This window comes from Sinohyriopsis cumingii, chromosome 13 (assembly GCF_028554795.1).
Source record: "Sinohyriopsis cumingii isolate HCF-2022 chromosome 13, ASM2855479v2, whole genome shotgun sequence".
Taxonomy (NCBI): Eukaryota; Metazoa; Mollusca; class Bivalvia; order Unionida; family Unionidae; genus Sinohyriopsis; species Sinohyriopsis cumingii.
In genome coordinates, this window is record NC_142973.1 from 12,000,780 (window position 1) to 12,028,127 (window position 27,348).

At 34.5% G+C, this 27,348-nt stretch overlaps 1 protein-coding gene across 1 annotated transcript in view; it reads left to right on the forward strand.

The window, feature by feature from the left end:
- The window catches only part of LOC149784947 (vesicle-associated membrane protein 4-like), a 40,326-nt gene extending 15,432 nt beyond the window's left edge, over positions 1–24,894 (forward strand). Inside the window, exons 3-4 of the mRNA XM_089978594.1 lie at positions 3,796–3,939; positions 10,346–24,894. Of these exons, the coding sequence (XP_089834720.1) occupies positions 3,796–3,939; positions 10,346–10,365 (164 nt within the window). The 3' untranslated portion in view covers positions 10,366–24,894. The remainder of the gene's footprint in view (positions 1–3,795; positions 3,940–10,345) is intronic.
- Positions 24,895–27,348: the final 2,454 nt, after the last annotated feature.

Here is a 27,348-nt window from a genome sequence, read left to right on the forward strand (position 1 = left end):
ATGTTAACAGTCCTTTTGTGGTGATTTTGACAGTCTTTTTTGTGGAGATTCTAAAATGTTTTTGACACTGTCTTTTTGTGGTAAGAGTTTCACATGACCTTTTTGTGGTAGTTCTGGCAAGAGTTTCACATGACCTTCTTGTGGTAATTCTGACACAAGTTTCACATGACCTTTTTGTGGTAATTCTGACAAGAGTTTCACATGACCTTTATCTGCAAATTCTGAAAAGACTTTGACAGTTCTTTTTGTAGTGGTTCTGACAAGATTTTGACATTGTTCTTTTCATGGTGATTCTGGCAAGATTTTGAGACAGTCCTTTTTGTGGTGAATCCTGCAAGATTTTGAGACAGTCCTTTGTGTGGTGATTCTGACACGATTTTAAGACAGTCCTTTTTGTGGTGATTCCTGCAAGATTTTGAAGCAGTCCTTTGTGTAGTGATTCTGGCAAGATTTTAAGACAGTCCTTTTTGTGGTGATTCCTGTACGATTTCAAAACAGTTCTTTTTATGGTGATTCTGGTAATATTTTAAGACAGTCCTTTTTGTGGTGATTCTAGCAAGATTCTGACACACAGGTTAGTGCTAAACATAAACATTAACTAAACTTTATACTGAAAACAAAAATCGGTGTCTGAGTTAGTCAGCCATAATTAATGGAAATAAATACTTCATTTACTGACAACACAAACTTGTATGTGGCTATCTTGCTGTTTACATAAAGTGGGTCAGCTGTTTCCATAGAGATTATGCTGAGAATGAAAAAGCCATATCTTCTGATTTAGTGAATGAATGTGTATTGAAGTTTTGCATTGCACATGAAAAGTATAACAAATTAAGATTTTGTATTGCAGTATATAACAGCCAGAGGTACCATTAAACTAATTTTGAAAAAGTAAGTTTATGCACAAACTTTCATAGTTATTTCATTCTCATTTTCTTATGACAACAGCATGTACCATTCAGTGCTGACATGCCACTTACAGCCTGTCATAGAGTTCCCATCAAGACACTTATTTCTTGTAGTACATTTCCCATCAAGGCATTTACTTCCTGTAGTACAGTTCCCATAAAGGCACTTACTTCCAGCAGTAAAGTTCCCATTAAGTCACTTACTTCCTGTGGTAAAGTTCCCATCAAGGCACTTACTTCCAGTTGTACAGTTCCTATCAAGGCATTTACTTACTTTAACAGTTCCCATCAAGGCACTTACTTCCTGTCATACAGTTCCCATCAAGGCACTTATTTCCTGTACTAGTGCCCATCTCCTTTTCCACTTTTGTTGCAAATGTGCTACATTCGTCGCTCCATTTCAGTTTCCAATAAAGCTATATAAAGGTGATAAATGACCGGTTTGAGCCATAATGGTGAAATGCACAAATTTAATTTATGACCAGGTATGAGCAAAATATATAAGTGAGAATGATCTATTTTTATCATTCTACCGACAAAGGTGTCAACTTTCTGACCTTGTCTCGTCATTTCTTTACCCATTAAAAATACCATCTCACAATAAAAACTAATTTTAAAAATGTGTGCTTTTATAAGATTAAGTTCCTGTGGGTTTTTTTCTTAACATTCATAATCATTTCTGAGCAAAAGCAGACCAATGTTTTTACCTGTATGTGATGGATCCAATGATACTTTTCCAATAATTTGTTGCATGCCTTCAGACAGTAGTCAGTATTATTTGGAAGTATCCGGTATCAGCCATAGTAACCAGGCATCAGCGAAAGTAACCAGGAATCAGCTATAGTAACCACGTATCAGCCATAGTAATCAGGTGTCATCCATAGTGATCAGGTATCAGCCATAGTAACCAGGTATCAGCCATAGTGATCAGGTATCAACCATAGTAAGCATGTATCAGCTTTAGTAACCAGGTATTAGCCATTGTAATCAAGTATCAGCCATAGTAACCAGGCATCAGCCATAGTGATCAGGTATCAGCCATAGTAAGCATGTATCAGCTTTAGTAACCAATGTATCAGCCATAGTAACCAGGCATAAGCTAGAGTAACCAGGCATCAGCCATAGCAATCAAGTATCAACCATAGTAACCAGGCATCAGCCATAGTGATCAGGTATCAGCCATAGTAAGCATGTATCAGCTTTAGTAACCAGGCATCAGCCATAGTAATCAAGTATCAACCATAGTAACCAGGCATCAGCCATAGTGATCAGGTATCAGCCATAGTAAGCATGTATCAGCTTTAGTAACCAATGTATCAGCCATAGTAACCAGGCATAAGCTAGAGTAACCAGGCATCAGCCATAGTAACCAGGCCTCAGCTATAGTAACCAGGTATCAGCCATAGTAACCAGGTATCAGGTATAGTAACCAGGAATCAGCTATAGAAACCAGGTATCAGCCATAGTAACCAGGTATCAGCCATAGTAATCAGATATCAGCCATAGTGATCAGGGATCAGCTATAGTAATCAAGTATCAGCTATAGTAATCAAGTATCAGCTATAGTAACCAAGTATCAGCCATAGAAATCAGATACCAACCATAGAAATCACATATTAGCCATAGTAATAAGGTATCAGCCATAGTAACCAGGTATCAGCCATAGTAACCAGTCATCAGCCATAGTAACCAGGTATCAGCTGTAGTAACCAGGCATCAGCCATAGAAATCACATATTAGCCGTAGTAACCAAGCATCAGCCATAGTAATCAGGTATCAGCCATAGTAACCAGCCATCAGCCATAGTAACCAGGCCTCAGCTTTAGTAACCAGGCCTCAGCTATAGTAACCAGGTATCAGCTATAGTAACCAGGAATCAGCTATAGAAACCAGGTATCAGCCATAGTAATCAGGTATCAGCCATAGTAACCAGGTATCAGCCATAGTAACCAGGCCTCAGCTATAGTAACCAGGTATCAGCCATAGTAACCAGGTATCAGCCATAGTAACCAGGCCTCAGCTATGGTAACCAGGTATCTGCCATAGTAACCAGCCATCAGCCATAGTAACCAGGCCTAAGCTATAGTAACCAGGTATCAGCTGTAGTAACCAGGCATCAGCCATAGAAATCACATATTAGCCATAGTAACCAGGTATCAGCCATAGTAATCATGTATCAGCCATAGTAATCAGGTATCAGCCATAGTAACCAGCCATCAGCCATAGTACTCAGGCCTCAACTATAGTAACTAGGTGTCTGCCATAGTAACCAGTCATCAGCCATAGAAATCACATATTAGCCATAGTAACCAAGTATCAGCGATAAAATCAGGTATCAGCTATAGTAATAAGGTATCAGAAAGTGTGTTGTTGTTGTTGTTGTTTTAGGGTTTAACGCCATTTTTCAGCACAAGATAGGCTATACATGGCGGCCAGTATAACTGGTGGAGGAAGAACCCTGGAAAACCCAGGGAAGAACCACCGACCCACGAGAAGCTACTGTCAGGCTTTCCCAAATACCCACGCTAGCCGAGCCTTGGACTGGAACCTACGCAGACAGAGGTGAGATGGCAGTGATCCGGAACGGTGAGTGCTTTAGACCACTCGGATCAGAAAGTGTGCAAACAAATTTTACATTTACCTGAAATAAATGATGTTTTATATTTACCTAAAATAAATGATGTTTTATATTTACCTGAAATAAGTGATGGTTAACATTTACCTGAAACAAGTGATGATTAACATTTACCTAATATAAATGATGCTTTTTATTTATTTCAAATAAATGATGTTTTACATTTACTGAAAATAAATAATGTTTTACACTTAATGAAAATAAATAATGTTTTACATTTACCAAATATAAGTGGTTTTTCTAATTTTGCAGAGGATTTAGCATCCAATTCTCAGAAGTTCACATACAGCGCCAGAGAGGTGAGGAAAAACATGTGCTATCGGAACTACAGACTGACTGCCATCATTGTCATTGTTGTACTTGTTATCATTGGTATCATTGTTGTAATTATCTTAGGTAAGAATTTTTATATATATTCTGACAATAGTGAGAGAGAGAAAAAAATATTATAAATGTCATGATTGTCAGTACATTTCCAAAACAATGGGTAATTCTGACCATACCCTTGTAATAATAATTGTCCATAACTTGGTCTGCAGATTGGAAGATGCTGGGGTAATATTTATATCTATTGTTTATGAAAATAGGAATAAAGCTGTCAAATATTTTAGAAAACTTAAGTCCACATTGTTTTAAATTCACAGTATCCTATCAACATCGCCACCTGTTATCATCTTGTACAAAGTCCAAGAATTCATTCTCTTTATGTGATAAAGTTCTGAAATCCTCCATCATCATCTAGCAAATTGTCATCATCTAGTCATCATAAATATCATCTGACTCCATTTTCTTGGCCTCACTGTCATATGCAGATGCTTATTTAGAGAGTGAGCTTGAGCTTTTTTTAGACCGAAAGGTTGTTGTTGTTGTAGGGTTTAACGCCAGTGATCTGTAACGGAAAGCGCTTTAGACCAATCGGCCACTCTGGGCCCCAGAACAAAAGGTAGATCTCTGCTACCCGAAATCTCAGGGAAAAAAAGGGGAGATCTACTTGTTTGCCTAGAGCTTTGTAAGTTACTCCTTCATCATACAATTTGTGAAATCTATACATGGTTGCAACTGAACATATGTCAGTTGTGCAGCAGTATCAAATAGCCCCCTGTGTTGCTTGACACTGTACCAAACTTGCAGCACAATCAAAGAGTTGTCGCATGGGAAAACAAGCTATGGAATTAAGGTCAGTTACTTACTGGAAGAGGCAGACCTCTGTTTGAAACTCATAAAGTACCTGTATTTGCAGCTCAATCAAAAGGATTGTCATTTTGAAAACAACCACTGGGTTATTATCAATGGACAGGTACCCTAGTACCTGACTAACCATTCACATCTTTATATAGGAATAAGCATTCATTTTAGGTTGTTTTTTTTTTCACTTGTTGTAATTAGTAATGAAACATATATCTTAAGTGGATCAGGGGATTTCATTTGCTTTCAAATTTGATGTAAGTTTGGGTCTAGATTTATCCAGTGACACTCTACAGACTTTGTTTTTAATTGAATTCTGTTTTAAGTAAAGGAAATGGATCAATAACTGTCATTCTATGTTTCCTCGTGATGATACATTAGGAGTACATCAACTGCTTTGTAAATCCCATGCTAACAAGAACATTCAGTTAGTCTCTTAGTTTGTTTTATTATTTTAAGTGCAAACAAGTTGTCTTTTTGCCAAGGTGGAAGTAAATTGAAAGTGGACTCCATTGGAAATAGGAATTGGAATTTATACTGTCAATTGTTGGTTACTATTTCAGGTTCTTGGGAGACTGCTCTTTCTCCAGGCCAGAAAAATACTAAATACACTTGCACCGTTTCCTTAATTGATCAAATTGTTGGATTTTTCTCACCTATAGAAAGTGTATGCCAGTTATTTGTCTATTTCTTACTATCTTTATTGTAATCATATATTATAGACTTATTCCATCTGTGTTTAACATGCAGTAAGCTTATCAGTGCCATCATGATTACCTGCCGTATGGTAATTTACTTTGACATGCAGTAAGCTTATCAGTCCCATCATAATTACCTGCCCTATGGTAATTTACTTTGACATGCAGTAAGATTATCAGTGCCATTATAATTACCTGCCCTATGGTAATTTACTTTGACATGCAGTAAGCTTATCAGTGCCTTCATAATTACCTGCCCTATGGTAATTTACTTTGACATGCAGTAAGCTTATCAGTCCCATCATAATTACCTACCCTATGGTACTTTACTTTGACATGCAGTAAGCTTATCAGTCCCATCATGATTACCTGCTCTATGGTAATTTACTTTGACATGCAGCAAGCTTATCAGTGCCATCATAATTACCTGCCCTATGGTAATTTACTTTGACATGCAGTAAGCTTATCAGTCCGATCATGATTACCTGCCCTGTGGTAATTTACTTTGACATGCAGTAAGCTTATCAGTCCCATCATGATTACCTTGCCTATGGTAATTTACTTTGACAGGCAGTAAGTTTTTTGGTGCCATCATGATTACCTGCCCTATGGTAATTTACTTTGACATGCAGTAAGCTTATCAGTCCATCATGATTACCTTACCTATGGTAATTTACTTTGACGTGCAGTAAGCTTTTTGGTGCCATCGTGATTACCTGCCCTATGGTAATTTACTTTGACATGCAGTAAGCTTATCAATCCCATCATGATTACCTTGCCTATGGTTATTTACTTTGACATGTAGTAAGCTTTTCGGTGACATCATGATTATCTGCCCTATGGTAATTTACTTTGACATGCAGTAAGCTTATCAGTCCCATCATGATTACCTTGCCTATGGTAATTTACTTCGACATGCAGTAAGCTTATCAGTCCCATCATGATTACCTTGCCTGTGGTAATTTACTTTGACATGTAGTAAGCTTTTTGGTGCCATCATGATTACCTGCCCTGTGGTAATTTACTTTGAGATGCTATAAGCTTCTACACTCTGGTTGACTCACTTATAATTTACACTGCTTTGAAAGGTAACCTGTAGACCCAAGCATTAATAGGCCACTCTTTTTGCAATGGCAACTCCCATAAATTTTAATCCAGTTAATTACAAGAAACTCATGCCCATCTTTAGCATTGAAGTCACAGGTGTCAACAAAGACAATGCAGGCTGGGGACTTTTGAAACCTTCCTCTTTGTGCATGGACTAGAAAACATTCTTACACAAAACTGGTTTGCAGCATCAAAGCAAGTGGCTTCATGCTTGGCTCAGTCTCAGTAGTTTAATTTCAGAAACCTATACATGGCCCAGACTCCATCAACATCTGGGAAACAGTCTCAGGTATAGCTCATATATTCAACAGGGTGACTAAGTGCTCATTCTATAATGCCATAGCTACGCCCATTGAACTCCAGCTTTCAGAGAGTGATACACTCCAATCTGTGTCAGTGCTGCTAAAAGACCACCACAAGTCCATCCTCAGATGACACCCACTGTCTTCAGACCTCTTATTTCATGGCCAGATATGGGAAGCCAGAAAACAGTCTGCCAAAGATCCCAACCTCATGTTGGCCCAATAATCCAGGAAATGTGGAGAGAATATCTAGTTTCAACCCAGCTTCTCTTCATGGCAAATGTCACAGAATGTCATGCCTGTGTTGCTTTATTTTTGGTGTGGGTCTTCACTCTTCACCATGGAATGTGAATGGGAGACACCATTCCCTTATAACTAGTGCCTGTCGTTTGGGAATGAAATCTAAAACCTCCTTTGAGTTTTTCTTCCCCTGGAAAGTCATTTGGGAATTATAATGGATGGTTCCCTTCTATACTTGAAGAGTAATCTTAGCTTAGGAATCTCTCATTGCCTTGTAAATCCACATTCAGGTCAGCAACATCCCAGTCAAATTCAAGTTCCTTGTGGACTTGCCATCATAACAGAACTAGCAGATCCACACTGCATGGTTCTTTGACTCCTTAGTCTTCAATCAAATCTTTTCTTGCTGCAGTTGCCCTTTGTAGTTCTCCATGCAGTTTTGTGGACTGCCAAGCTCCAAGCTCCTAACCATCATCTTGCCAGCTGCTGATCAGAAATCACATGGATGGCCAATGCTATATCGTTTTTTAAAATTTAAATACTTTCATTTGATATGTAATACCCCCAACCCTTCCCAAGGTCTTGTTGAAGTGAGGAAGTCTGAATGCCAACTAATTCTGATGCCTCATCTCAAGTGGGAAACATCACAGATCAGTTACTTCCTTTGTCTGCCTTCTGAGGGAGAAAGAGTTCTGTGAACAAGCAGGACACAACAGACTTGCTTGAGCAAAATGCACTGCCACATTGGAAGTCTACAAGTGAAAATGGAGTTTGTCCCAGTGATATGAGCAGAGTACACTTTTTCCCTGAAGCCTCAATACAACAAGTAGCTGCCATCCTCTGTACTCTTTGAGGAGAAAAATATACCTCCCATCATAAAAACCTTGAAGAACTTAGGTAATTTTGCACATGAAAGCTACTCTGCTATCCAGTGCTTCCCTGGAGCTATATAAATGCTCAGAGTGGACATATTACAGTATGACATACTTTTAAAGTAAAAACTTGTTTGTTTGACAATTCTTAACCAATCATAATATGGACACACCTTCCCAAGCCCTCACCACAGTTACATCCCTAAAAGATCAAGCAAATGCTCTCAGATAGTAACTGACATTTTGATCGGATTTAGTAGCAAGAAATCTTTAAGGGAGACCACTCTAATCTGACTTCAACCTGTCTAAAACTTGGCAGATTGATTAGATATTTCAGTGTTTTGTACAAGCAAAATCTATTGGATTTCATGAGTTTCCTTCAGTATTATGTAATGCCAACAAACCAATAGTGTGTAACAATAGTGCATTGTGCATTAGCCAAAACCAGGTTTAGGCAATTGGCTTCTAAAGGTTACATTGTAAATTTAACATCGAAAGTATGACTATGTGCTAGAGAGATGCCATTATAAGTTTATTTGTGGGAAATGATATATTTGTGCAAAATTGGACCTGCAGTGGAAAATTGCTTATTTATAAGTTCATTCCAGTTGTGTTCTCCCCTTGTCCTGATCATGTAGGAACTGTATTCATATTTTAACAACCTGATTTTGATTGGATGTGGTGGCTTGCCACTTCAGCCAATGAAATTCACAGACCAGAATCACTGAAATATCTGATCAATACACCAAGATATATATAGTTTAACATATCAGAACCTTGGCTTGCAAAATTGCAGTAGACATGATGAACATCTGTTTTAGCTCTGGAGGGATGGACTTGCAAAGTAAGTGATTGGTAAAAATTATCATAGAAGTATATATTACTACAAATGTTGTTTTCATTTCTGTGCTGTAGAATTATGAAAAAGTGTTTACTTCAGACTGAAATATTGTAGCCTTCATGGTTATTTATTTAATTTTCATGAATATTCATACTTATGTGTTCTTCATGGCTATTCAAACTTATTTATTCCTCATGGCTATTCATACTTTTTTCTTCATTGATATTCATACTTATTTAATCTTCATGACTATTCATACTTCTTTAATTTTCATGGCTTTTCATATGTATGTATTCTTCACTAATATTATATTTCAGTGTGAAATGATATAATCTTCATTTATTTATTCCTCTTGTCTATTCATACTTATTTATTCTTCATGGCTATTCACTGGGGCCTCGAGTGGTCAAGTGGTCAGAAGTGCTCACTGTTTTGGATCAATGCATCAGACCTCTGTCTTTGTGGGTTTCGAGTCTCAGGCTCGGCTAACGTGGGTATATGAGAAAGCCTACCAGTAACTTCTTGTGGGTCGGTGGTTCTTCCTGGGGTGTTCCAGCGTTCTTCCTCCAACAGTCATACTGGCCACCATGTATGGCCTATCTTGTGCTGACAAATGGCATTAAAGCCTACAACATCAACAACAACAGCATGGCTATTCATACTTATTTATTCTTCATTGATATGCATACATATTTGATATTCATGGCTATGCATACTTTTTATTCTTTATGACTATTCATACTTATTTAATCTTTATGACTATTCATACTTATTTAATCTTCATGGTTATTCGTACTTATTTAATCTCTTTGCTATTCATACTTATATAATCTGTATGGCTATTCATACTTATTTAATCTTTATGACTATTCATACTTATTTAATCTTCATGGCTATGCATACTTTTTATTCTTTATGACTATACTTATTTAATCTTCATTGCTATTCATACTTATTTAATTTTTATTGCTATTCATACTTATTTAATATTCATGGCTATTCATACTTATTTAATTTTCATGGCTATTCATACTTATTTAATATTCATGGCTATTCATACTTATTTAATATTCATTGCTATTCATACTTATTTAATATTCATGGCTATTCATACTTATTTAATTTTCATGGCTATTCATACTTATTTAATTTTCATGGCTATTCATACTTATTTAATTTTCATGGCTATTCATACTTATTTAATTTTCATGGCTATTCATACTTATTTAATATTCATGGCTATTCATACTTATTTAATTTTCATGGCTATTCTTACTTATTTAATCTTCATTGCTATTCATACTTATTTAATTTTCATGGCTATTCATACTTATTTAATTTTCATGGCTATTCATACTTATTTAATATTCATGGCTATTCATACTTATTTAATTTTCATGGCTATTCTTACTTATTTAATCTTCATTGCTATTCATACTTTTTTAATCTTTATGGCTATTCTTACTTATTTAATCTTCATTGCTATTCATACTTATTTAATCTTCATGGCTATTCATATTTATTTAATTTTCATGGCTACTCTTATTTATTTTTCAGCTGGAACCAAGACGATTTGAGGTTTCAGATACAACTCTATAAACAGAACAAAATACAAGCATGATGTGATTTTTTTTGCATGAAATATGAATATAGAAGTGATATATATGATACCTAATTTGGTACAGATGGTTCAACAGAACAAAAGCATTATGCTGGGTTACACACCAGTCATGGATAAATAAAACTAGATCAGTGAGAATTATAATTTCATGCTTAACTGAAGAATACAACGCAAAACAGTGATTTAATACGGATTTTGTAAGATATTTAAAATTTGATACCTTTTTTGGTACCAGACAGATTAACATTGTATTGGTTCCTTATTCAGTACCAGACACCTTAGCATGGTATTGGTTCCCTGTTCAGTACCAGACTTAACATTCTGTTGGTTCCTTATTTAGTACTAGACAGCTTAACAGAGTATTGGTTCTTTATTCAGTACCAGACAGCTCAATAGAATATTGGTTCCTTATTTGCTACCAGACAGCTTAACATTGTATCCTTTGTCCTAGGTCTGCAGAGCAAAAAAATGACATGTTGGAGTGGGATGGATTTTATACCCCACTTCAAAATTGTTGCTCTTGTCAATCAATCCATTTGTATTTCAGTAAAACCTAGATTTGCTTTTCCATACAGTATAAAAATTCTAATTGAAGATGGAACCTCTCCATTTGAATTCATAAAAAAGATGTAACATAGGCACTCCTGAATTTTGAGCCATATCAAAACAAAGTAGAGGACAATTAATTTCTGCATCTGTGCTAGAAAGGACCTTTCTCTTTGCTTTTTCTGTTAATTCTTATAATAAAATTTGGCTGACTTTCATTGTGAATTTGGCATTGTTGGAAGTATCTGAAGTTTACCACACATTGATAAGAAGAATCCTCACCTCAAATCGGTATTAAAAGTCAGAAGTTTACCACACGATTCAGGATGCATCAGGTTGATGGCCTAGTCCTCAGGGCATAGAGATATCCAGGGGACCATGCTGGCTGTATACATGACTTGATCTTTTTATGCCAAGAAAGTTACCGTGTATGTATGGTTTAGGAGAGAAGATGGATTTCAATCACATTAACCCTTTACTGTGCGTTGATGCCATTTGATATTCCCTTTACTGCACTTTGACCCCTTTTGATCTCGATCTCTTTATTGTGCATTGATGCTTTACCTTTACTGAACAGTGATACCTTTTTGATGCCAAACCCTTTACTGTACACTGATGCTTTTTGATGCCAACCCCTTTAGTACACAATGATGCTTTTTATACCAACCCTTTACTGTACAATGACTTCTTTCAATGCCAAGCCCTTTATTGCACAATGATCCCTTTTTGATGCAAAGCCTTTACTGCACAATGATCCCTTTTTTATGCAAAGCCATTATTTCACAATGATGCCTTTTTTATGCCAAACCCTTTACTGTACAATGATGCCTTTTTTATGCCAAACCCTTTACTGCACAATGATGCCTTTTTTATGCCAAACCCTTTACTGTACAATGATGCTTTTTTATGCCAAACCTTTTACTGCACAATGATCCCTTTCTGGTGTCTGTCATCACAAACTGAGTTAAGATTCCCAATACTACCAAAATTAGGTCATCACACCCATAACTATCACTTATACGACTGAGATAATAAATCTAGAAAGTAAATTTGATATAACATTTACTTGGTACTGTAATAGCAATACATAAAATGAAGTGCTTGAATTTGACCTTTTTTTGAAACGAGGACAAAACATACATTTCATGACATGGGATATTAAGCTGCATAAAACTGAGGATTTGTCATTGTTAAATGTTGATAAACAATAGTTTAGAGTCCCTATTTGTTGTCATTGTTAAATGTTGATACACAATAGTCTCGAGTCCATATTGGAGTGAATCAAGCACTTCACAGTTTGAAATCCATTAAATCATTACATATACTATCAATTGCAAATCAATACTGATTTCATGCACATTTGGGTTTAATCATCCCAGGTTGTCAGAGATCTGGTAAAACATGTTTTTCAATCGGCAGCAATTTTTAATTACTGTTCTTAAGAACACATTTTAAGTTGAATTCGCCTGTGATGATGTTGGGTAGGATGGTTGAGAGGTTCTAGAGTTTAAAAAAATGTGACAACTTTTTATTGGCATTTAAAATTCATAGTGGGATAAAACTAAGCTACACTAATTTTTCATTAATAAGGAATTTTGAGAAGAGAGAAATTAATTTGCTTCTGGTTTTTGTATTACTTGCATGACAATGACCGTACTATATGAAACGAAAAATGCTATAGGGGCCATCCATAAATGACGTCACACAATTTTGGCTGATTTTTTACCCCTACCCACCCCCATCACACATCGTCACAAAAAGTGAGACCCCTCAAATATGACGTCACAACGCTCTGCTCCCCCCTCCCAGAAAAAGCCGTATTTCCTATTTTAAAGTTAACATGTTTCAAATTACTTTATTGTCATTGTAGTATGTATTTAGTGTAACACTGCACTCTGACATTGTAGGAGAAAACATATATTAAAAAGGAGGCACTGGGAAGCTGAAATTGGCATAAAATTCTTTTGAAAATATTCGTTGTCTAGCTAAAACTGTAGATGCTCAGAATATTTATTCAGATTCTCCTATAATTATCAAATAAAGTAATTATAATCAAACAAGGACTTTGAAACTTTGTAGTAGAACAAAGAAGAATAGAGAGAGTAGAATTATAAAAATCATTATGCATTCCACAAAATGAAAAGCTGTGGTAGAATCATTGGAATTATTAAAAATGTTTAATAACAATTAGTCAAAAAATACAAAATTTATGCTTCTCCATTCTCCTATGGCGAAGCAAAATGTTCCTTCATGGAATAAATAGGGAGAGCATGGATCTCTTCATCCAGTGGATTGGATATTCCATTCAGATCAAGCTCTTCTTCGTCTATCCAATCTGCACTCTCTTCATTTTCTTCGTTTGCGATTACAACCATTAGTTCATGTTGCCGACGTGCAGCGACTCTCTGTGGCCTGATGCAATTGGGCGAATAATTGATTCCTGCTTGTGTGTTAAAGAATGACTGCGCATCATGACTAACGATGCGAAGTATATGTGACATTTCTTGCAAATCCTATCGCTAAGCACAGATTGTAACTGACAGACAGTTCAAATCATATGGAATTGACCTATAAGGATTTGAAGAGCGAGGAAGGATGTCATCCACTTTCAAACTTTGGACTACAAACAGAGATGGGAATTTATGTGATGCTCCATCTATTGTCCGTTCTGGAATTTTCAGACCTTCGCTTGTTTGAACAACTGGTAAAGGAGGAGGAAGAAATCTCAATGTTACTACACTGAAATAGGAGCTTCTTGGTTTTGAACAGCACTTGTTGTCAGTGCATTTTACAATTTGTGTCAAGTATTGGCTTGTTCACATGTGGACGTCATACCATTTCTGATCTCTGGACAACATCTGTTTTTCATGGAGCTCAGATTCTGTTGGATCGATGAATTCGGCCACTGTCGGAAAATTGTCGACTATCAACTGTAACCAAATTTCAGTGCGAGTCTTTCCTGCAAACTGAAAATTCTTCTTCTCTAAATCAGCGTCGATGGTAATTCCTCTTTCGTTCAGATGACTTCCGTAGTGGTCATGTGGTAATATCAATCCAGTAAGTTCCTTACTGAGCGGTGCCATTTTTCTCTCCACCCTATTAAATGCACTCCTTCCTGGAGCATTGGTAGCGATGAATAAAGCATCAAAATCGTACTGAATAAAGTGGTGGACTACAACCTTAATCACTTTTTGGTATCTCGGGTTCTCATCCAGGCCACCATCAACTGTCGACACTAAAATTGGTTTCACCAGGCGATCAATACCACTCCTTGTAATGACGTCAAACTCCTTGAGACAAAACAGTTTTTCAAAATCAAGTCCATGGCTGAATGCTGTTGATGACGAGTGTTTTCCCGATCTGATTGCTATGTAGGTCGGTCCTGAATAACCAACAGCTTCTCGGTTTCCTAGACCATTGGACTGAATTTGGATTCCAGCATAGACAGAAGGAATTAGCTTGTGTCCTGCAGCTACAACCCAATCATGGTCAGGCAACCTGACTCTGTACTTGACGTGCATCAGCAATGGACTTTGCTTGTTAGCAGCGGACAACCCGATTGGAACATGAGCTTTGTCGTCTTGACTCAAAAAGCACACTTTGTTCAGTCCTAGCATGGACACCAACTCTTCCAAGTGTTTTATTATTGCCGTACAAAACAAACCATCGATATGTTTGGCATGGTGATCGTTCTGTGCTCTAATGAGTTTCACTGGGACCGTTGACACATGACGCCGTCCTTCAAGAGATGAACTGCGCCTCGGTAAAAGATGAAGGTAGAGCCCACTTCTGCTGATTGTAAAGCCATCCAGCTTTAACTATTCAGTCAGCTGATCTAATGTTTTTATGCTTCTGTATACATCGCTCTGCCTTCTTTCATGCGATGCCAATCCATGCATAGCAATATCCACAATAGTTTCCAGCAATGAAGACTGATCTTCCACAATTCTCGGCCCAGCAGGCTTGGCCCTGACGTTCAGAGATGTGAGTAGTTCTGGATTATCTTCAAACAGAGCATTCAATTTTCTTTTCTTCTTGTCTCTTGCTTTCTGTGATCCTTTTTTGATCATCTTTCATCTTCAGCTGGTTTTCCAATTCACTCTTCTTCTTATTCTTCACTTTCAGTTCTACATGCTGTTCCTGTGTCAGCATTCCACGTTTTTGTCGTTCGTACAAGCCTACAAGATCAGAATTCAGAATGTCAATCTCTGACTGCAAATGCAGCTGGGCTGTAGCAATTCTTGATGCTGTTGACTTACTAGTAGTAGGCGCTGAATCATCCGCCTGAGCATTGGTCATTTTTCCATCAGACTGCGACACAGAATTCTCGCTTTTTTGGAATTTTTTGTATCAGCATATGATGTTTGTTTAGCCCAAAACATCAGAAGTGATCCTTTTTTTGTGTCGGCAATTGTTTTTAATTCTTGCAACCAGTGGTCAACTTTAACTTGCAAATCTGAATCATTTTTTATTCTATTCCACTTTTGAACCAGTTCTTCCTGGCAAATCTTTCTGCTCTTTGTAGGATATGCTAGCACGTAAGCCTTAAAAAGACTCTGGAACATTTTACTTTTATCCATCGTAGCGGTCAATTCTTCATTTAAAAAAAATTGAGATTATTATTGGTGTAATATAAACTTTAATTTATTCTGTTTGTAATATAAACTTTATATATATAAACTTTAATTATTCTATTTCTTAAATGTAGGATCTTTTATTGCAGAAATTTGAAAAATATCAACCTTTATAAATTATTTATTTTTCTATCAAACTTATAAATTATTTACTTTTCTATCAAAGTTTTTAAATTTAATTTTAAAGCACAAAAAATTTAAAATTAAAAAAGTAGCAGAAAAATTAAAACTTCTTTACAAAATTAGCAATGTTTTTTTATTTATATTTTAAAACTATATATAAAAATATCAAACAAGAGTGTTATTATTTTTTCATTAAACGCCGGAGAATCTGGCTGTCTGCTTGACGTGTGTCAAGCTAGCAGCAGAAATATAAATCTACAAAAATAAAAACCTAAACATAAATCTTCCACCAGAAACAAGTAGCTACATAAATAAAATCAACTGATATCAAAATGTCATGAACTTCCCTAAACAAATCACCCATTTTCACAACTCATCTTAACACTTAGAGGTGTGATACACTCTCACTTACATCAGGGTGCACCAAAATCCAGGAAACTCTAAAGTTATCTCAAGAAATCTGTAAAGTATGCATGTCAAAAAAATTTGTATTATACATTACTACAAACGTCATTTACTTCCCTAAAAAACAAACCTATTTTCACCAACCGCGTTAACAGTTGGAGGTTCATTTTTGTGGATTTTTATTTTTTCTGCTAGCTTGACACACGTGTCTGCTGGAACATGCTGTTGAGTAATTCATAGTTTAAATTAAGAATCAATATCAAGTTAATCAGATGTGCTCACAAAATGACGTTGAATCAATTAAAATAACTTTCAAAACTCAAAATATTAGCTGGACGAAATATCGTAGAAAGTTCGCTTATCACTAAGTAAGTCTGGCGATAAAAAGATCATTTCAACCTCGCTTTGTCGACACCAGAGGAATGGAAATGGAAGAATGCTGTTTGGAGAAAACAACTATTGGGGCTAGTAGGGGTGTTGGTAGTTCGAAGACGAGTCCATTTTAATTTGAGCACATGCATAACACGCGTGAAGCTACTTAAAACGTCATTAAATAAATTGTAAGCAATCAAAAAATTAAGTGGTACTTTTATTTAAAGTTGCGCATTTTGATGTGACGTCACATTTTTTAAACATCTTCCTCCCCCTCGTCACACATCGTCACAAATGTGTGACCCCCCTCCCCCCCAGGTACGTGACGTCATTTATGGACGGTCCCATAGTGCTATATATGACAATGATCATACTACATGGATAGAAAACTGCTATAATGCTGTATATGACAATGATCATACTACATGGATAGAAAACTGCTCTAGTGCTGAATATAACACCATCATCCAGATTTCCATTTCATGATTTTGCTGACGAGAAAATGTGTGTGGTTTTAGATATACAGATTATGATAAATACAATCTATAATACAGAATATAATACATGCACTACAATAAAATCTATAATACAGAATACAATACATGCACTATAATAAAATCAATAATACAGAATATAATACATGCACTATAATAAAATATATAATACAGAATGTAATACAAGTAATTTTAAAAAATCCGTTGAAGAAATCTTGAAAATTAGAAAAGATACTTGTCTTGTTTCTGTAATTAAGTGGTATCTTTTCTGTTGTAGGCATAACAGAATTTGGTCAGTTGATGAAAATTTTACAGAAGGGGAAAAATGAAAAATAATGTTTGTCTCATTGGCATAGTTGCTAAAAGGCTTATGAAAACAAGGTAACCATTTAAATAGTTTGAGATATATAAAATAATTTATCCATCCGTTAACTGGCTTCATTTTATAAATTTGTTGTTGGTGATAATTTGAAGATACCATTATTATGTCCTTTTTATCCAGGCTTTACTTAACAGATTACCAGTAGTTTTTACCTGTGTATGATTACCAGTAGTTTTTACCTGTGTATGATTACCAGCAGGTTGTAACGGCCCCCATCCCTGTTCAGCATTGGTTTTTGCACACAGATGTGGATCGATTCCTTAATCCCCCAACCCCAACCCCCCCAGCTTAAACCAGATTTGTTCTCAATCTATGATTTTTACTGAGTTCCAAGTTACAGTATGGCCAGGGCAAATATTGTAGATGTGCCATGATACTTCAGATGAGCTTGAACTTGGTCTTCTGCTGATGAAGTTCTTAGCATGAGGACAAAAGCTTCAAGTTGGCTTTCTCTGTATTGTTTGTGTACATGGTTAAAAAGTTATAACATTGTCAAATATGAATAATAATATTGCACAGTTAAGCTTTCACCAAATTATACTATTGTTTCTTTCTTATGAAATCCAAAAGTCTGAAGAGTACATAATTATTTTCCGATTATGTTCTCAAACACATGAATGTTAGAATTATATGCTACTGTACAAACTGCAGAACCAGATTTCATACAATATTCTTTGCACCTGCTAGGATATTGTTATTAATTGCAGTTTAGTTGCAAATAAGTACTGTATTATTTCCAAATTTGTATGAAATATATCTATTTCTTTATAAAAGCTTTTCATTCCCGTTACATGTACATTAAATTTGTCAATTTATACACTTACATGCTTTGTTAATTACTAGTAATGATGACTGGATGTTAATTTTTAGTATTGATGACTGGATGTTAATTATAAGTATTGATGACTGGATGTTAATTATAAGTATTGATAACAGGATGTTAATTACTAGTACTGATGACTGGATGTTAATTATTAGTATTGATGACTGGATGTTAATTATTAGTATTGATGACTGGATGTTAATTATTAGTATTGATGACAGGATGTTAATGATTAATATTGATGACATAATATAAATCGCTAATACTGATGACAGGATGTAATTACTAGTATGATGAGAGCTGGTATTGTTGTCCTGCTTTCTAACACCTTTAGTACACATGCATTAACATGGTTTACATATAAAAAGTTTGGTCACAAAACACAAGCTTGTCGAATGTTGCATATAGAAAGAACAATGGAATGGCATACTTAAATTGTGTTGGGTAAAGTAGGACATTTCTTGTATGGATTTGATGTCAACATACATAATACCATTGTTTTTGGAGAGTGAACAATAACACACTCGCTTTTTGATGACTGTTGAATAACCATAACATTGGTTTGCTTCCATGGCATAAGATGATGAATACTTGATTATGTACAGACAGTCCCACTTATTTCCTGTTTGTATGAACAGGACCTTCCTGTTACACATTTTAGAACTGATCTTCTCAGGTTTTTTTATACAATTCTATTTAAAGGACCTAAGAGATTGGTTCATCATCAGTATGGTATATTCTACTTGTCTTTATCAAACCAATGCAGTACCTAAATACACACATATGTATGTATGTGTGTGTGTATGTATCTATGTATGTATGTTGTTATATGGTTTAACACTATTTTTCAGCACAAGATAGGCTATACATGGTGGTCAGTATTAATGGTGGAGGAAGAACCCGGGAAAACCCCAGAAAGAACCACCGACCCACGAGAAGCTACTGGCAAGCTTTCTCACATATCCACATTGGCCAAGCCCGAGACTCAAACCCATGGAGACAGAGGTGAGATGGCAGTGATCCGTAATGGAGAGTGCTTTAAACCACTCGGCCACTTGGGGCCCCATGTATGCGTGCATGCATGTATGTATGTATGTATGTATGTATGTATGTTTATAAATGTACACAAGACTGATTATATTACTTTTTAAAAATATGCTTTTATGATATATGCTATCTCATCACTGCATTTTAAAACAGTTACTATAGTAACCAAGCACACACAGCCAAATTCTCGTGATCTCTTTCTATTCACATAACAGTCTTTAACATTATTGTGGTTTTTAACAATTTTGAGCTCTCTCATAGTAAAATTTAAGGCTGGTATCAATGATGATATGCTTGTTCATCTACACAGACATATTTTTTTCATGTCTGTGATAACCTTACCCATCTAAAAATTTCTCAGAACTGAAATCTAAAGTTCATCTCAGAAGGTTTTCAGTTTTGAGGCATGTTACTGATATTCGTCAGGTTCAGGTCACAATTTTCAGGGTAAATATTTTTACAGTAATAGTATAACTTCTGTGTAACAATTTTAATAAATGGATTAAAATTAACACATGGATTAACAATAATAACACATGGATTAACAATAATAACACATGGATTAACAATAATAACACATGGATTAACAATAATAACACATGGATTAGCAATAATAACACATGGATTAACAATAATAACACATCGATTAACAATAATAACACATGGATTAACAATAATATATGGATTAATAATAATATATGGATTAACATTAATAATGTGCTGCTGATTGATTCTGATAAGTATAATATAATTTCATTTTTGAGTATGGATAATTCACCTTTAATTTTCTCAGTATGGATAATTCACCTTTTTCTCAGTATGGATAATTCACCTTTTTCTCAGTATGGATAATTCACCTTTAATTTTCTCAGTATGGATAATTCACCTTTAATTTTCTCAGTATGGATAATTCACCTTTTTCTCAGTATGGATAATTCACCATTAATTTTCTCAGTATGGATAATTCACCTTTTTCTCAGTATGGATAATTCGTCTTCCAGAAAAATGTATCTGCATGACCAATTAGATCACATCATTTTACCAATTTAATTCATGTTAAATATTTTATGAAATGTATATGCATGTATCACAGATCACCTCTTGAAAGAAATTTTTGTTTTAACTGTATTTATTGTGCATACCTGCAAAGTTTTAATGATGATACCAAATGTACTTCTTGATTGTTTTTACTATTTTGTTACTGCTTCTTTTTTCTTATTTTTTTTAAGAGGTTTTCATGTTGATGATGTTTACTTTTTATAGTTGAAGCTGTTTAATAACATCTTGACAAGAAAAGGTAACCATGGAAAAATATACTTTAGATCATAAAAAAAATTAAGCACATGATTGTATTTCCCGATGATGGAAATCTGAAAAAAGCTATGATTTTTTTGTGGTTTGAATTATGTAGTTTTTTATGGAATAATAATAATAATAGTTTTTATTTGTAATACAGGCCACTGGCCCATGATACATACCCATACATCATTGGTACAAAAAGATGTTTTAGTGCATAACAAAAGTACATACTTATTGGAAGTGATATACATGAAAGTAATCATTATTGCATTTTTCGAATTGGATGGGATGCAAGTATATATTACACAGTAATCACATGAGGTAATTTAAAGAGAACCCTAAAACCTGCATGGAGGAATTTTTGTGATCTTGATCTAGAGTCTTATGTAGCAGGAGCCAATGATAAAATGGTTTCTCTAATCATAAATGCTTTTATAGTAAACATTGCTAAATTAGTCATCAGAATTTTATTTTGTATCATTTTGTATAATAGTTTTTATATACAATGGTGGGTAAAAAATATTTTCTTTGTATTTATCCATCAATAGTGGACAAGAGTAATAATATGGAATTCATTTTTATATTAAAGTTTACAAATTCCTCATAACAAATACTTTCATATCTTCCCTGGTTACCTCTTTTGGCAAGTTCCCCATCTCTGGCTGAACACTCTAAGAAATGTATTTTATCATTTAAACCATAGGTACACCAGACATTACCAAATCCAAGTGTATAGAAGCTTTTTAAAATTTTTACCCCAGCAATCACAATTCCCCCCAACCCCCATCTTAACTGTAGATTGTAACATTGTTTAGGGTATCTGTCTTCTGTCATTTTTAGAATTCTTAGAAAATATTTTGAATTACATTATATCTTGTACACTGCATACTAATTCTTGCTAATTTGTTTTAAGTCTGAATGCATTTGGAGTAGACTTAGGACTTAGATGTACCAAGAATATATTTACAAAATGACAAATGAGCTTTTTTAATATTTTAATATCATTGGCATCATAAAACCCGAAAACCTCAGCCCCATAGATAAGGCTGGGAGCTATCTTAATAATAATATTAATTATAATAATAATAATGATAATATTAATGATATAGTTTTATAGTAATAATTATAATGTATTCTTATAGTATTATTTCAGAAATAGTCCATCAGCAAGACACATTACCATAAAACATGTGGCACATTTAAATAAAAACTTTTTCATGACCTTTTGAAATGATTAATTAGGTAAATAGTTTTATTACTTTGAATTCGCTCATTTTCATGGGGTAACGATTTTGTGGATTGTGAATTCAGAGATCCTACAAAGAAACAAAGGACTTTTTCCCCAATCCAAGTTTAAGTACCAATGAATAAGTAGTTTTCCCGAAAATTAATTGATATCCATGAAAATAAATGAATTTTTTATAGTTTGGTAGGTAGGTAGTTAGTATTTCCAGGGAAAAGAATCACTTTTCTTTAAAATAATTTGAAGAAAATAAAATAATTAACCCAAACTGGACACAACATAAAACACCCTGAACGTCTCAAGTGTTAAGGTACTAATGACAATTCCTTCTCAAAATATTAGTAATAAGTCTAACTACAATGCAAAACAAATTCCCAGATGGAGGTCACGATTTTAGCCTTCTGGAAAAACCAAAATTTTGTAACAATAAACAAATTATTTGTCACGTACTCCAAGTATGGCCTCGATTTCACTGTATGAATCTTACTTTGAGGAAGAATTTTTAAAACAAAATTAAAAAAGTTGTTTACGAAAAACTATCTGAATTAAGGTCAGGAACCAGGTCAGCATTAGATACAATGTCTCTATACAGTTGTTTACTTCAAAAATATTTTAAAAAATCAGTCAAAACTGAACTCTATTCCAGTAAACAATAGCATGTGATGAAATAAAAAAAAGATTTAAAACTAAAACTAAGAAACAAACAATTAAATAAAATAAAATATACATATATATATATATATATATACACACACTCACAGAGGAGTCTGGATTATGTGAAAGCTTTTGTAGCTTTCGGAATGTTGGAAAATATGTTGTATGAAACAAAGCATTATTTAATGTTTAACTTGTTTGGTGGGGGTTATTAACTAATCTAGTAAAGCAAGAGTTAACTTCTCTTGCCAGATGGGACATAGATTAGTGTTATTAAACCTTTTACTTTTTATGAATGTTAATGTAAACCAGACAGTATTTAAAAATATAATGGAAATCCAAAATATATGACTTATTAAATCTACTAATATATGGTTATATCACATTAAGATATTTACAGGAAATTTGTAATAGAAATATATGCATTTGAAATATATTACATGTATATATTACTTTTTTTATTAGAAACTGAGTATTATGCCTTGATATTTTTATTGTACTTACATATACATGTATTATATATACATATATATATAACCATCTTCCAGTTACAGCTTTTATTATGGTCATATTCATTCTTGTTTCTATCTGCTTATTGTAATAATTTTGTTTTGTAATAATTTTTTCTCCCAAATACACTAGTTAGGATGGCCAGTATGACCAAATTATTCATGAATGATACCATCATGCACATGATTTTTTTTCTTCCATCAAGCTGATATTGGCGGGAAATGATTCATGGTAGCGACTTTTCCAGCATTTGTTGGCATCATCAATTTGTGATGGTTTTCAGTGGCAGATAGGCTTGATATGAATCATCACGTAGCTGAGACAATAATTCTACAACATACGGGTCACTCCTTTAATCCTGGGGTCAAGGTCAGAGTAATGAAAAAATCTGCTTTATAGTTTGTGTTAAAGTTTTTTATTTGCTTAAATTTTTAAAACCAGTTGTTGGATTTTCCTGATAGTTTGTGAGTGCTTTTATGAAGCCTAGACAATTCATTCTGCGACATGTGGCAGTATCTGGATACTATGTGTCTGACAACATCAAACAGTATCTGGATAGTGTGTACCTAACAATATTTGGCAGTATCTAGAGTTTGTGTATATGACAACATCTGGCAGTATGTGGATACTATATATCTGACAACTGGCAGTATATGGATATTGTATCTGACAATGTCTGGCAGTATCTGGATGCTATATATCTGACAGTATCAGGCAATATATGGATATGGTGTATATGACAACATAGGTGGTATCTGGATACTGTGTATCTGGTGACTTGCAGTTTCTGGATATGGTTTATCTGATATGCACAATATCCAGATACTGTATACATAACATCAGGTGGTATCTGGATACTGTGTATCAGGCAACATCAGACAGTATCTGGATACCATTATCAGGCAACATCAGACAGTATCTGGATACTGTGTATCTGGTGACTTGCAGTATCTGGATCTGGTTTATCTGACATGCACAATATCTGGATACTGTGTACATAACAACATCAGGTGGTGTCTGGATTCTGTGTATCAGGCAACATCAGACAGTATCTGGATACTATTATCAGTATCTGGATAATGTGTATCTGACATCTTGCAGTATCTGGATATGATTTATTTGACATATGCAGTATCTGGATACTGTGTATCTGACATCTTGCAGTATCTGACATTAGGCAGTATCTTCATATTATGAATCTGGCAGAATCTGGATACTGACAATATCGGGTGACATTATGTTTTCCTAGAGAATGTGCAGATATAAAGATAACACAGTATCTGTTGGCATAGTGTTTACTTAAATGGAGTATTCAGTTTGTCAGTAATGGGATGATCTCCACTTAATATGGTACTATTAGGACACTAAATTTCAACAATTCTGGTGTTCTTTGTTACCAATATAATTGCTATAAGATGGTAAATCATCTGGGTATGAGTCATATAAAGCTCATATCAACGAGCCGTTCATCACAGTCCCTACTTATAATTTTAGACTTAGTCCATACTGTACCATCATATAGTAGTTCAATCATGACATGTCCGGAGAGTCAGTCAAATGAATGTCAAAATATATGAGACCATATCATAATACAAAGGTAGTTTAAGTTGATCTTTGCCAAAAATTATGTAAAAGTATGGATTAAGTAAGCATGGTCAAGTAGATCTATAAGGGTAATCATAATTTACATGTAAGAGTTCTTCATTTGGGTCACTCTTGTCGTCACTCTTGTCATCACTCTTGTTGTCACTCTTGTCGTATATTTAAAGCCAGTCATCTCAGGTTGTATTTGAGGAGATGCAGCATTAATCTTAGCATTCAGTGAAAAATAATGATTCCTTCTTTAAAATATTGTATTTGTTTATTATTTTTTATAATTAATAAAATTTGATTAATATGTTACTATATTTTTTTATTATAATACAATAAATAAAAAAGTTTTGAGCATACAAATATTTTTACTTGTATGTCATATAATTTGGATGGAAAAGAATGGAACAGAGTTTGATGTAACTTTTTTTTGATAATGGTTTGTGTGTGTATGGTCACATTAACCTACCCTATATGATGTGCATTGTACATATTTTGATGTTAAAATGATCTGGACATACCTGTCAATGTATGGTAGCATGAACCTACCCGATATGTGTATCATGTACATGTATTTATTATAGCTCTTTTTAACTGAGATGTAGAGCACAACATAAACCTGTAATAAAATGTGTGATATTACATGGTAAATGATGGTGATGTGAAAATGTCAGAGAATGGAAAACAATTGTATGACTGAACAAAGAACATAAGTACAACCAGAATATTAGGTTGCACTTGACATTATCACACTTTGCATAGGGTTTGATTTTTAAGGAAAGAATTTCCCATGTTTTCCTCACTAGTCATCCTCTTTATTTAAAAAAGACCTTGTTTATCTTAGGTTTTGTTAAAATAACCTTTAGTTCCCTTTATTTTTGGCATATTATTGACGGTTGTAAATTGGGTTATTGAGTATGCAGCTTGGCCTTACCTCAGATGTGCATCTCTCAAATGACTGCCAGCTCTGTTTGGTCATTTTTGACTTCCTGGACTTGTAAGGGAAAATGGACAAAAAAGAGAACCATAACTTTTTACTTTTATATTTTATGATTTATTCATTGCATTTTCAGAAGCTGGTATTGTCTAATCTGGCAAAATGTATTTCTTTATTTTGATAACTGCTAATGCTAATGTACTTTGGACTAGTTTAGATTCACTTTCAAGCACATGAAATCAGCCATTTTATCAGCTTGTTACATTAGATAGTGCATAGTTTCCATAATGATCACCTCTAAAGAAATTTCAGTCACAGTACATGAAAGTAGCATTGTGGTATGCTAAAATTCCATTGTGCAAGTTGCCAATGCAATCAGCTTCACGTTATGGCGGTCCCTATCGCAGAAGTTCATTATAAGTAGAGATCTACTTTAGGGTACTCCAGCTGATATCAAGGCCAAATTAGATCAAGTTTACTGATTTATTCTTTGTCAAATGCTATCATTTTGAGGTACCAGTAGTTTCATCATTTTAAAGTTGACTGCAAATCCATGGAAGATGACCACATTCTGGAAGGAGCAGCTGCAAATGGGGCAATAGATGAAGAGGCTTGATGCCCATTAAAAGATATTTCTCTTTTCAATAATTTATTTTAACATAATGAAGAATCATTTGAAGCTCAGTAAAGTTCATGCAAGCTATGAAAAGTGTAACCAGAGACATTTGAATGAGATTGTTACTGATGATAAAACATGGATTTACTCTTTTTTTTTATAACCGGATTCAAGAGAAAATACAGTTTAAATGGGAGAAAATGAGCAGAGATCACGAATTGCTCGACTTACTAGAACTGTAAAGATAGTTTTATTGGCATTTTTTGGCATACAAAAGGCTCACTTGTCCATGTAGCTGTGTCTGACTCTGCTAGTTTTGCTGAATGTTTGTAAATTGTAAAGTGTTACCAAAAGTTATGACACTAACTGTTTGCTCACAGGTATCAGAGGATGTACATCTAGTCCCTACAGCTCAAAAATATTGACAGACTTTCTAAAGGAGCGCAGCATCCAAAATTCACATCATTCTCCATACAGCCCTGATTTAGCTCCGTTTGATTCTTTTGCAGTTGCAAGTGCTGTTTTCCGCGTATGAACATGGCATATAATAATTAGATAACATGGCATATAATAATTAGATAATGAAACTAAGAAAATGTATACAGGTGCACAAGTACTTTTAAGGGATGCACTGATGTATTGCTCTCTGTGAGGAGTACTTTTAAGGGATGCATGCACTGATGTATTCTTCTCTAAATATTATATTTCTTGTTTTACCCATGATACTAAGGGATATATTTTCAAGATGTGTTCTTGCTACAGGATGTATCTCTCTCTTCCTCAAACTATACCTGTCTCTTCCTCAAACTATACCCATCTCTTCCTCAAACTATACCTGTCTCTTCCTCAAACTATACGTGTCTCTTCCTCAAACTATACGTGTCTCTTCCTCAAACTATACTTGTCTCATCCTCAAACTATACCTGTCTCATCCTCAAACTAATCCTGTCTCTTCCTCAAACTATACCTGTCTCTTCAGTCTTCTTATTATGGTATACACAACAAAATAGAATATACTGAAATTCCAGTGGTAATTATTTGTTTTCTTAAAAAGTACATGATGTGTTGATAGTGACAAAAAGAAATTTGACAGAATTTGATTACACCATTGTAAGCACTGAGTTAACTAGAAACATTGTAACCACTGAGTTAATTACAAACATTGTAACCACTGAGTTAATCACAAACACATGATCTAGCAGTTGCAAACGCTGAGTTAATTAGAACAAGACATTATAATCCATTGTAACCACCAAGTTAATTA